Raw genomic sequence first — 14,316 nt, 5'->3', positions numbered from 1 at the left:
ATAAGTGCTACTGCAACCTAGTCATTCAAATCTATGAAATCTAAGCATTTTTTGTGAACTTTTAGCTTATTGAAATGACTGAAGATAACACTTTAGAGTTGTAAGATGTTGCATACTGCTAAAGGATGATTATTGGCAATTTTTATGCTCTACTGCTGAAAGATTTAAGATGCATATCTATTTATATGTGTGTGTTTTTAGAATCCTTCTCAAAATTAAAATAGATTTAACTTTTGACAAGAGACACAAAATAATACTTGATAGTTATTGTAGTCAATCTGCTTAGAAGACATAAAAAATCATCAAAAACCAGTTTCTTATCAGTTCCAATCAAAATTTAAATATATTTCAGTTCCATTCAACAATAAAACTGGTTTTTTTTATTTTACTGATCTTTTTCTAGCTGTATTTGACATTAATGGTTATTCAAATTATGGTCTATTCAGATCTGGCCATTTTCTTCTATCCAACTTGCATATGATTGGTAGTTGATGTGTGTTAACCAACATGCATGAAAACTATGCTGATGGGTGTAATTCTTTTCTAGAACTATATATATATATATATATATATATATATATATATATATATATATATATATATATATATATATATATATATATATATATATATATATATATATATATATATATATATATATATATATATATATATATATATATATATATATATATATATTTAATTTCTCTTTCATATTCATAAAAAAGTACTTTGTCCTTCTCTTAACGTTTTGTTGTTAGACTACTAAAATCAAATGATTATTGTTGTTTGTAGGTGTAATAGAATACCTCTCCTCTGGCCGTGTACAAACTGATCATTGTGACTTTAAAGAGTATGTCTATAAAGATTGTTTGAGCAAACTTGGAAATTCTGCAAAAGCAAATGAATTTGCCCATCCATTTAAAATATCAAGAGCTTACGAAGATGGTATTATGCCATTCACAAATTATTCGTGAGTATTTTATTTTTTACATATTTTGCAATTCACTTCTCCCTGCTTGTATTAACACTTCCTGTTTTCAAATACACTGTAAGAGCTATGTAACATGATTCTATAAAGCGTTCAACTTAACAATCTCTAAAGTAAAAATAAAATTTATAAATTTGCCAGTTTTTAGTTGCTTGTTTATTATTTACAAAAAAATATTTCGCTCTTAATAATTTTCTGTAAATAATGAATCAGTGCATATGTTACTGTTAAAGTATGAAATCCGTTATTTTATAGAATACCTAGTTATTTCATTTTAGATAAATTGTTTATTTCACACTTTAACTGTCTCTTATTAGTTAATTTATAGAATACCTAGTTATTTCATAGAATAACTAGTTAAAGTGTCAAATTAATAACATGTTACACACTTTTAACGGTCGCGATCAGTTATTTCATGGAATAACTAGGTATTCTATGAAATAACTGCATTATATACTTTAACGGTAACTCATATTTTTATACTTTATTTGTATTTAAAATTTTTTTTAAAACATTTATATCATGTTCCAGGTGTATATTGTTAATTGGTAAGTTTAATGATTTGTGAAATGATCTATCTGACATAAAATTCTATATAAAATAAAGCCTCATGTTTCAAGGTTTGCGTTATAAGGATCTTCTGCTGTAAAAACATATGTTTTTATAATTGAATTTCTTATAGTGTTATTATTTCATTCTTAATATTCTACCTATTCTATGTCATTTACTTTTCAAATTGCTATCACAGACGCTTATAAAGCTCTTACATTTCCATGATAAAAAAAAAAAAAAGAAACTTTCTAATCTTTGACGAAGTATGCTGCTATTATAGCAATACGGTTTAATTCTTAAAAAGCAATAAAGGAAAAATTCTAACATATAATTTTTGCCAAAACCTTTCGAAATAATAAATTTGCGCTCAGAAATTATAAGTGGTTTTTTTTTATTTATTTATTTATTTAGGGGTGGGGAGCAAGAGATAGTTCCCTTTAAGTCCATATAAATGTACCCTGAACTTGATTCAATTTTTAAAAGAAAAAGTAAAAACAAGGTTATTAATTATAAAAAAAGGCATAATGAAAGTTATTGCTAACTTTATTTATGTTCTGTGAGTAATTATTGTGTAAAATAAAATTCTGAATACTAAATTGAAATTTACATCAATTAATTAAATTTTTTGAAGATATTCGTTAAACTTTTTTGACATTTTATATCTTTTTACTACTATTAATCGTTGTTAACCGAATACTAACTACACTGGTGGACAGAATTAAGAGATGTAAGACATTTTCCCAAATATCTCAAATACTGAATATAAATAAATGAAATTTGGTATGGATATAGCTTATTCCATGATAATAAAGTATGCAAAACTAAAAGGAAAGTGCCATTCACTGGCAAGACCTATTGCCAATAAATCCAATGTAGTCTGAACTTAAGGATAAAAAATGACAATAAAAGTGAGGCTTGTACAGTGTGTGATTCCTCTAGTATAGTGTATGGTCACCCCTGACAGACAGACAGCATTCACAACGAGTATGCATGCTGTTAATAAGGGAGTTAAGGAGGACTTGTGGAAGACCCTCCCATTCTTCCACCAGAGCAATTTTTAACTCCAGAATGGTTCTGGGGGGAGGTTGGTGCATCGCAATAGCTCTCCCAAGAGCATCCTAAGCATGTTCAATAGGATTCAGATCAGGGGATTTGCCTGGCCAATCCATTCGTTGAATATCCTCGCTTTCCAGATACTCATCAGCCATGAGAACCCTATGTGGTCCATAAAATTGAACTCAGGGCAAATAGTGCCCCTGAAAAGATGCACATAGGACTCTACGACCTCCTGCCTGTACCTCTGGGCATTCACGAAACCATTGTCAAATGGAGCAGTGTGTGGGTATCTTGCATGTGCGAATGAATGTGCGGAAATGCTTTCCATCTCTTAATTTTGTCTACCAGTGTAATTTAACGTTCTTCCAAATTGTCTCGTTGTACACTGTATGCTCATAAAGTGTGTTTTCTGTTTCAGATACGACTTTAAAGGTGTCATAGATTACGTCTTCTATTCCAAACTCCATATGTCAGTGCTTGGTGTTCTTGGTCCAATTGACTCCAACTGGCTCGAAGAGAACGGCATACACGGCTGCCCTCACCCTCACGTACCCTCTGATCACTTCCCCATAGTGGTGGAACTACAACTCAACCCCACAGTCCCCATACAGCTCTCTCCTCCCAATGGCATTGTCTCACTCCACAGGTAGCATTGAATTAAATAAACAAGATCATCACTGTAACCACCATTTTGCACAATTATTTCTGTTTGGATTACTTCACTTCAAGTCAATAGCCTGGTGTAATTCTTGTCGCTTTAAGACTGACGCATTTTTTTATTATTTTTTTTCCTTCAAATGGGACTTCTTAAATGGTTGTATATAAGCTTTTAAATCTTTTCTCCTTCTTCAGCAATATTGTACAGTTCGCTGAATTTTTTTTTTAAAAAAAAGAATAAAGAACGAACTTTAAAGTTGGATGGAGATTTAATTTCATTGTAGCCCCTAAGCTTCGTTTAATGGATAGATTGTATGTTATAATAGTTGATTTAAATTTCAGTGTTATAAGAAAGTTGTCAGTTTGTTGTATATAGTTACTAATGTAGTTACGATGTTAGAAATGAGATTATTATTTTGTATAAATCTTAACGACCTAACACTTTTGACTGTATCGGGGGAATTTTTCCCTCCTCAAAATCACTGTTAAAAAAATTTTAATCTTGCCTGATTCTGTTTGATTTTGTAGCATGTAATTTTTTCATAATAGGTATGTTTAACAATTGTAAACTTGCATTTATTGTTTTGGCTGTGATATATTGATTATGATTGTTTTTTTTTCTTCAATCATGAACATTAGATATGCATATCATTTCACTTTAACAATCCTAATTTTAAATTTTTCTTCTTGCAAATTTTTAATCTTATTTTTTTATGTGGTACAAAATACATTATGCATATCTGTTACAGTATTTTTGTTGATATTCCATTGCCTTTTTTTTTTTTTTATCTTTCTTAAATTTTCTAGTATTAAACTTAGTGTTTATAAATTGTATTATAGTTGTGTAATTTTCAAAAAAAATCGTATAACTTTTTTTTTTATAGTGACATTTTTGTTAAATAAAATTTACTTTTTTCAGAATTTTGTGCTTGTGTTTTACTGTGTATGGTAATATTTCAATCTTAAATTTGATCATAAGTGTTAACTTTAATTGCATTGTGAATTTTCATAATATTTTCTTATTACAATTTTTATTAAGGAATTCTAATTCAGCGTAACTGTATGTGGTCAAATGTACACATCTATTTATTCATATTGCTACTTCTCAAATTTAAAATAATATAAAGTCTTATTTTTTATTGCTTGTCACTGTTTGTTAATATTTTAGATTATTATGTAAAAATTTGTTCACTGACACTCAAGAAATAACTAAGCAAACTTCACCATGCAAATTATTTATCACTAACATGATAGTAACATAAGTTTTACCTGTGAAATTACACAATTTTACAAACTTTTTGTACTTTTAATGTTGCAGTATCAGTATTTAAATCTTATTACATATAATAAGATAAATAATCTTTATCAAAAATGTGGCATCTTGATTTTAACTTCAACTAAAAATAATACAACTGTTTACATATAATTGGTGTTGAAACTCATTATTTTTAATCATTGGCTACTTAAAGTTTATTAAGTTTTAATCATAAAATTGAAACAAAACAAAAATTAGTCATTTACTGGGCCTCTTTTTTTTAAAGCTCGAATTCAATCAGTTTTTTATTATTACTATTGTTAATTTTTTTAAAAAAATATTCTTAGGATTTATTTAAACTACTCATGAAATTATTTGCTCTGCTTAATCTTTTTTAGAAAAAGTATATATACTGAGATTTTTTGCTCTATGGGGTTTCTTTTTTCATCAACCTCTGAACATCCAATATCTTTCTAAAATAAATTCTCAACATAAAATTTATTTTAGTGTAGCTGTGTGTTTACATCAACTCTAATTCTCTCTAGAATAAAACAATTCAGCAAATTTTTGGATGTTCAGAAGAAAATTTGTAAATTTACAAACGACTTTCTTTCAGGGGGTTTAATATTCAAATTTCATTTTCAATTTTATATATTTTTTAAAAAAATGCATGGATACTTTATGGAGGATATGACTGACAAAGAACAAGCTGTATTTTATGTTCTCTTTCTCTAATATTTCTATGTGTTCTTGATATACTGTAAAGCAAAAAACTAGTTATAGATTTTATCTCTATTATAAAGCCTTCTGTGATTTTATTTTGTTAGAGAAGGTACTGTTATACTTAATTCATAGTATTGTGTTCATCCTTTTTCTAGAAAATTTTCAGTGATGAAATCTATCATAGATTTTCAATTTTTTTCTTTAATGTGTAAAACGTTGAAAAGGAAAATGGGACATTCTGCATAAAACATTCCTTTCTTCCTTCTGGTTCACTGAATAACTCTCTGGTTCACTGAATAATAACTAAAGTATTTAAATTTAAAACATCGCATAACTTTTAGTTTTATCCAAAACTTGGTAGTTTTTAAAATATTTAATATTTTCAGGTTTATGTTCAAATCATAAATTAATATTGTACCAAAATTATTAGATTCCATCAGAAAGTGGCTTCTTATAAATCAATTTAAAACATATGTTAATTTCCTAAATTGTAGTTAATTTTACATAAATTTAATATTTTAAAATTTACATTCAAAAAATAAGATTAATGCAATATTGAACGTCGAATATAGCAAGATATTTCTCACAACTTTATAATTCAAAATTTAATATCAGTTTCTTATTCTCATCTGATTTCCTTTAAAACTTTTGAATACTGGTGTTTAAATTATTGTCATCTTAGGGTTTAGTACATTTCTCAAAGTTTAGGTTAATATTTTCAACTCAAAAAACTCGATGGTACATCTGGTTTTGGTGTCATGCAATTTAATTAATGAATTTTTTCAGTTTATTTAGTTTTTGTTTTCTTCCTAGTTCTGTGATTGCTTTCATCTCTGAATTTTTCTAGACATTCTCATTTGATGTGTAATTATTGCTTTCGTTCCTGAAATCAAGGTCAAATCTTTGGGGGAATATTTTGACCTTGAAGTTACCTATAACTTGGAACGGCAATTCTAGATTTGTTTTATGCATGACTTCATTTTCATTCAGGGTTTGGGTGACCCTAGAATGTGACGACATTTTGAATGGTATAAATATTTGGTTGCTGTAATGGTTTTTTTTTCTGCTCATCCTAACATTAGACCTAACCATTGTCCTTCGGTCTTTTATATGTGTTACATTTTTAAATGTGACCCCTTTTATAGTGTTAGGTATTTTGATGAAAGTATTGAAATTCAAAATTGTTTTGGGTTCTTTTTTTGTACAATTAGTTTTTAATTAATTTTTATAATGTATATGTGTTTATAAATCAATTTTAATCGTACTGTGGGTTTTTGTGTCTTCTGTGTTTTTAATTTTTATTGATAGTTCTGTAATTCTGACTTGCAACCAAAATAGTTGTATGTTGTTTTGTTCCTATTTGAATAACTTAAAAAATTTTCTTAGTTGTTTTATTTTTTACAATTCACTCATCTTTTTTTATAAAAGAAAACCATTCTCATATTCTGTATAGAAATTTATCTGTACATTTTTCAAAAAAGTAGTTCATGTATTAAATTCTGATAAATGTGGACAATAATAAAAAAAGAAAACTTTTTTGTGTATATGTGTGTGTTTTTCTACTTTGAAATTTGTTTCTGAGTAATATAGACATTACTTAATAGCAGTTTATTTTAATGCTTTGCAGGAATGAAATTGGGATATTCTTTAACCCTTTCGTTCAGGAATTTTTCATTTATGTTATAAAAAATATTTAGGTATACTACAAAAGCAAACTCATTTAGTATCTCAAAGCAGGGTTGGCAAGTTTTTGACACATGACAGTTTTTACCGGTTTATACCATGGTTTTACCGTCATGTCAAAAAACCCTCTGTCAAAAATGTCAAAAACCCATAGTTTTGGTAAAACTGTATTTTTATTTGAGTTTAACTGATTGTAATTTAAAATTAATTCATTTTAGGCAATAAAATTAGAAAAAAAGTTGTTAAAAGATATTTAAGAACAAATTCTTGCATTTTCCCAACATGATTATATTAAAACATACTATTTGAAGTAAAATATTAGGATACTGAACAAAATTTTCAACATTTCCAAGCATCATTTTGTTTGGCATAATACATTACTGAAGAATGTCAAGTCATTCTTGACTTAGAGTTTGTTAGTAGCTACAAGTTTTGTTTAGCTTATTTCTAATATTTAAGAAATGCCAAATTTTAAATTCTTCTTTTTAGTTCTTGAATTTGTTAATAGCTCCAAGCTTTTTTGTTTGTTTGTTTATTTCTAACAATTAAGAAGTGCAAAATTTTGAATCCTTTGCAAATCAAGCTATAATGATAAAAATAAGTATCACTATTTTCAATAAGTATATAACAATATTTCTATATGAATGTATATCCTTCTATAAGAATACATGTATATAGTTGCAAAATCAATAGCAATCATTTACAACATTCATTTATAAAGGCAATAATGTGAAAATAATATATTGTCCGCTATATGCCATAAATTAAAGAAAACAGTAGGTTTTTACCGGTAAAAACACGGTTTTTACCACTGTCATGTCAAAAACCAGTTTTTGACGGCAAAAACCCAACCCTGATCTCAAGAGTGTGGTGTAATATTTTATTTTTTGACCTCTTTGTCCAAGTGAGGACTTACGCTTTTGTGGTATATTTCACCAATATAGTTTCAGTCATGGAAAAGCTGAATATTCTAACTTCTCTTTATAAGAGGATAAAAAACAATACCAACTTTTCCTATAATGTAATATACCCTCCAAAAACAAATAACGTTAGTCCTGGTGCATAAGTCTACTTTTCAAGAACCCAAATTTTACGAAAATCTAGGCATTGACGTCTGGTGATAAAGTCTATATATAGCATTGAAATAGATTTAATAAGAATAACTCTAATACCTTTCAAAAACTATTTTTCTATACAATAACTATTTTTCTAACAAAAACTATATATCTATACAATTTTCTCTCCGCAGATTTTGTTTTGCATATAAAGGTTTTTTTTTAGAACCAATACTTAAAATTATGTTTAGAAAAAAAATTTGGAATAAAAAAAGTTAAGGTAAGTTTTGGAATATTTCATCATTTTTAACTTAAAATTTGGAAGACTTTTTAATTTTAGAAATTTTAATGTCTGGTTTTTTGAGCGGTCAACATACAAGAAATTTGCTATCTCCTAATCGAAAATAGGGGGTTGACTTATTTACTAAAATGTGCGGCAAACAAAATATCAGATTTCTACTTCTTTCTTGAATCCTTCATCGGCTTCCAAAGAGATCATATTCCTTTAGAGTCTCCAAATGAGGACCAAGGATCTTTATAGAATCAAAACTATTACTCTCCTCGACTTGGTTTTGTTTTCTATTTAGTGTAAAAAATGCGTAGGAAACCATTTCTCACTTGACTTGCCTAGACTAAATGTTTCCACCCTTAGACTTCCATATTTGGCAAATTCGATATGTTGGCTAGAAGGAAAGCAAACTTCGGATTTCGACATTAGGCCTAAACCAAAACTTTCAATATAATTTTCAGCAATTATATTTGTATTTAAACTACCTTAAGAACTGTACAGTGTGGTCCTGTTAAAAGTAGATGTGTTTGAAATCCGATCAACGCAGTAGAATACTGTGAAATAAAAAGGATATTTTAATGAATATTGCAACGATTGGGATTAACTGAATAATTTATTTTTTTATCTTTATTTTAACATGTATCATTTTACGTCAAATTGTATCATTTTACCATGTTACAAATACAAAAAATTTAAAAATTAGCACTTTTATAATACAATGTTTATAACTTATTTTTTAAATTATCCGTAATTTTTGCTGTACTCAAAAAAAAATATCATCCAAATTTAATTCCGCTTTGGTTTATTTTTCTAACTGCATGAATTTTAAAAAAAATATTCAAAAGATGACATAAAATAAGTTACAATTGCGTGCATTGTTCAAAGCCTGTCAACTCAATTACTTGTAACGAAAAGCATATTCATTGGGAATATTGTGTCAAAATGTAACGTAAATCGGTTGAAAAATATACTAATTCGAAATACAGCTGATAAAAGAAACATAGTTTCGATTAAGTTACGTTTAAAGTTCTCTGATCAATAATCCATGTAAAATATATAAAGTTTTGCAACTAAGTATGATGCATATGCATCAATATCAGGTCCAGAAGATGTTCTTTCTCCATCATTGTCAGCAGTTTCAAGTTACTAGTGCAGGGATGGGCAAACTTTTTTGGTCGAGGGCCAAAAATTGAGAAAAAAATTGTTTGGCGGGCCAAGTAAAAACTTCAAAATTTAAATTTTTAAAAAAACCAATATTTAAGTATTTAGTGAGATGAATGAAATTTCGATTTCATTTTTATATGAGTAGTTCCTTATATGAGGTTCGAAGTGAGATATGCTTACTTTAAGGAACGAGGAATGCTTGCCTGTTAGTCCTCTTCTAAAATGATTGTTTATATTTAAGATTATTTTATTTTATTTTTAATATTTTATATTTAAGATGTATTTAAGATTAAGCAAACATAGCACTGATTTCCTGAGCATGAAATATTAAGATTTTAGGTACTAGCTTTGGGTAATGATTTGTAAAACTCAAACATTGGCATATTTAGAAACAACTGTATCAGATGATTGCTAGATTGTTCTCTCGTTGTAGCTTAAAATGCGCAGTCTGCCACACGTGAAGCATAATCCACCTATATTAGATTCCATAAGTTTGCTCCTCGAGAAAGACAAACGCCATTCTACAGCTATTCTATAAAGAACTTCTGCTTTCAACATTTTACCAATTGAAGCTCTCCGTGCTATTTCCATCAATTTATTTGTAGAACAAAAATAGAGAAAGTAAAAAGATCATCAGTACTTTGTTAAAAAAGAAAGAACATAAATAGCTTTAAAAAAGTCGACAAGAAAATAGATGCATATTTTTATATTTACCCTGGATCGGCAAGTTAAAATTCTAACCGCGGGCCGGATAAAACCTTCCGACGGGCCACAGTTGGCCCGCGGGCCGTAGTTTGCCCATCTCTGTACTAGTGTGTCTAGCCCTTTTTCTTGTCGATCTACTAACTCACTTGTGACGAATCATGTGTTTTTAGAGTAACAGCTGATTGTCTGCGGTCATCTACAACTTGGCTGCTTGGCCTACATTTATTTCTAATTGTTCCATAACTATCAATATCTCTTTGTTACCTTCTTTAACACGTTGAATGCCACGCTAGTTTTACATGCCTTTATCGTCTGACCACACGATAAATAACTACTAACTAAATTTGCAAATATAGACAGAATTTGCTAGTTTATAAAAGGTTTAGCATGACATATCAGAAAAAAGTGGTGAATTATATATGTCTACGAATTGTTTAAAAATAGTGGTGGATAAAAATCTACTAAATTGAATTTATTAAACCAAGAATCACAATAATTAAGCAAATTTTGAATAAATTTTCTGCAATTTCATAAAAGAGCGTAAATTTTATAGTTCTATATCATGTTATACGCTGTCAGCCAGCTGTTTTTCGCGGCCTATGTGAAAGGTCAGCAAGCGGTGGTTGACGCAGCCTAAATATAATTTCAGTGTCAGCCACCGGTGGTTGACGCTGCCTAAATGGAAAGTCCAGTGTCAGCCACCGATGGCTAATGCGGCGCTCAACGTGTTAAGAACTATCACAGCTAAATAAGTTGCGATTTCAACGATTTATAATGAAAGAACCATTAACTCTTTTTCTTACGTAATTTGAAGAAAATAATTCTATATAAAATATAAAATAAAATGGTTTTCAATAGAATAGTATTTTGTCAAAATGTTTTTATAAGTGTGAGCGAATCCATTAATCAACTGAGCACACAAGTTCACATGATTATGCATGTTACAACGCATCGCGCTCGCTGTATTATGCTGAAACTTATGCATTTTTGCGAAGAACATTATAATAACTTGATAGTTTCTTAAAAGGATGCATTATCGAAAAATGCAATAATTTTTTTTTAAAGGAAAGCACTCCAATGATGATGACTATCAATCAAAAGTGATTGAAATTCACTCAAACTCGAGTTAAATCGATGCACTCTTACTAAACTTAGGTTATTTCAATTGACTCGAGTGAATTTAACTCAAAACGAAAAAGCTCTTTTATCTAGACAAGTGAGTAAAATTCGACTTAAGTTGATTTTAACTCGTTCATTTTAAGAGAGTACAGGATGACCCGTTAAGCTATTGTTAGGGTAAAAAAAAAAATTTAATACACAGAATAATTTTATCTGCATTGCATTTCATTTTCTTGCGTTTTACACTTACATTTTATATAAAATTTTAGGAATCATTTATGCAGCAACGCGTTTTCAAATTTTCAACTAGAAATGAGATTATTTTAATTTTGTCCTACATTATGGAAAAACTTATCACTCAAAAGCAAAAGAGAAAAAAATACAAATCTCGTTTCTACGTAAAATTTGCACGCGACTACTAAAAAGGGAAATATGACTGCTGAATGTTTTATGAAATGTAAAAGAGCAAATTGCTATTTTCAATGTAAATGCGATGCCAACATAAAAATACTCGTAAAATTATACTAAACCGAACTAACTTTGTCTGTTTTCCTTTCCCCTCCAAAAAATTTTTTTTCAATTATTTATTTCCTTTTATCAAATTTTCATCGATTAAATATTATTTACAGAAAATTCGATCAAATTGAGAACAGATATTTTCTTGTTATCGTACTTTAAATATATCGACTTTTGATTATGTCCTGCCTGCTCATATCGGTATAATAAAGAAACAAATTAAAATTTCAAAGCAAATAGTGAATACCTCATTACTTGTTTGAGACAAGTAAGTTACGAATATCAAAAAAAAAATTTTAAATTTTATTCGAAAATAAAGATTTTAAGGTGAAACAAGCATTTAAAAAAGCGCTACTAACATTCTATTCAACAAAAATTTACATATATACCGGTGCCACATTTGTATCGAAGAGTGGCAACTTAACTTGAGTGTCAGGTGTTTTAAAATTCAATAAAATGACGGAAGTACCAAGAACGCTCCTAAATATTTATCCTTGTGAGACAATATTTATGTTTGCGTGAATTCTGAAACGAAGGATAATGTTGAAGCTTTAAAATGTCCTAGTCTTATTACAGTTTAGTTTTGTAATGAGCTTTTATACTTTTCTAGGAATGATTTTTTTTCCCCAGGAGAACCTAGGAAATTGAAAAAAAGAAGAAGAAAAAACTATCTTGTTTTTGGAAGTCTGTCTACGAAAATTTATTAATAGTTATTACGTATATACGAGACTATTTAAGACCTGGGGGAAAATGAATATAGTAGATCATTTATAATTACAAATAGCAACAGCTTTCATTTTAGTTTTCAAAAAATCGTGGGATGAAAAGGTTATACTTAAGTTTCTTCACTTTCGGGGTAATTTTTTTCTTTTTAAAAAACACATTTTAGAATTATTTTAACCATCACAAAATAAAAGTATATAAAATATGTGCTTCTAACAAATCTGAAAATGATCACATGAAGAATCTTGTACTGTTGATCATTTTTATAATTTCAAATTACTTTCGGAACTATCAAATTTTTAAAATTTTTGATGGAATCTCGAATATGTAATTAAAAAATCTGATTCTTTTTTGTCTTTTTTACTGAACCAAAGTCATGCTTTCTCCTTTTATTAAAAGAAATAGTGGCGACTATTTAATTTAGTAGCTTGATTTTAATATATAAATAGAATTACATATAGACATATGAACATAGACATATGCCATGGAACATTCTACAACCGTCGTTGAACAGCCGACCCAATTTTGGGTTTACTTCTACTAATATTCAACTCCGTAGCCTTGCAATTTTAAAGCAAATCAATGAAATGATATGGGAAGCAAGTATTGGGAGCAATTTGGCTTAGCAGAGGACTTTTTGATGAACTAACCTACATTTATGTTACATGGAGAGAAAAACCACGAAAACCTCCAAAGTTAGCATTGCGGCAAGGAGACTCTAACCCATGATCCGACCACTACTGAGAATATTTTATGTCGGCACTTTCGTCTGTGCGAGCCGGGTGTTGAATTCTTATCGACCAGCCATCGTGGGGATTCGGACCCGGTTCACCTCATTGGAAGACGAACACTCTATCCCCTGAGACATGGCTTCTGCCTTGAAACATTGATAAAATTTTTAGCACTGTATCAGTTTACAAACAAATCTTTCAATTTAATAGGACACAGTGCTAAGAAAGCAACTGGCATAACGGCGTAATAAATTGAATGTGATTTTGGTTGGAGATTTCCATCTTTATTCGAATCAGTGATTCGAATAAAGTGACTTGGAATGATCTGAATTTCTGATCCGAATCACTTAAATCGAATCTAGTGATTCAATTCACTTCTCGGAACAAGTAGTTCGTATCAGTGCTTTAGATCATTGTTATGAATCAAGTGATTCGAATGAGTGAATCAAATCACGCGATTCGAATTACCATTTGCATCAGTAATTCATATCAGTGGTTCGCTTGTGATTCATATCACTGATTCGAATTATTCGGATTAGTGATTCAAATCGCATTTTTGATCAATGTTTAGGATGAGTGATTAAAGTTATAAGATTCCAATCAGAAATTTTTAATCAAATGTAAATAAATTTTTTTTATGCTTTAAGTTATTAATTTATATATATATTTATCTGTATTGATGAACCATAATAAAACATCACCTAAACAATTATTTTTTATACCCATATAATCATCTTTTAACAGCCTTCAAATTTTTGGGCTGACTGCTCAACCAGTGTCAATATTCGAATCGATAATTTGAACCCAACGCAGAAGACAGGGGAACTTAGTATTTTAAGACAGTCTTCGTGGAGTACTTCCTAATCGAAATTAGCCGCATTTGCATTACTCGGGGAGAAAGAAACCATAAAAACCACTCACGAATAGCCCGATATGGCAAAGAAATTCTAACTCATGATGCGCACGCGATTGACGATATTTTACACCAGGAGTAGAATCAAAGAATTATTTAAGAGCCTTGATTCACATCTGGGTCACCTCATTGGAAGGCGAGCGCCCTGCCAATGCGGATTCACGGTACTCTTAAACTATTATTG

The 14,316-nt window shown here is 29.2% G+C and overlaps 1 protein-coding gene across 1 annotated transcript in view; it reads left to right on the top strand.

Annotated features, from left to right (window-relative positions):
* Nucleotides 1-6,778, top strand: part of twin (CCR4-NOT transcription complex subunit 6-like twin) — a 92,173-nt gene extending 85,395 nt beyond the window's left edge. The window contains exons 7-8 of the mRNA XM_071182119.2: nt 796-973; nt 3,018-6,778. Of these exons, the coding sequence (XP_071038220.1) occupies nt 796-973; nt 3,018-3,249 (410 nt within the window). The 3' untranslated portion in view covers nt 3,250-6,778. The remainder of the gene's footprint in view (nt 1-795; nt 974-3,017) is intronic.
* The last annotated feature ends 7,538 nt before the right edge of the window (nt 6,779-14,316 follow it).

The sequence above is a fragment of the Parasteatoda tepidariorum genome, chromosome 4, assembly GCF_982258835.1.
Source record: "Parasteatoda tepidariorum strain Cologne lab strain chromosome 4, Ptep-v5.0, whole genome shotgun sequence".
Taxonomy (NCBI): domain Eukaryota; kingdom Metazoa; phylum Arthropoda; class Arachnida; order Araneae; family Theridiidae; genus Parasteatoda; species Parasteatoda tepidariorum.
The sequence above is the reverse complement of the archived record's forward strand: the minus strand, read 5'-3'. Positions and strand labels throughout refer to the sequence as shown.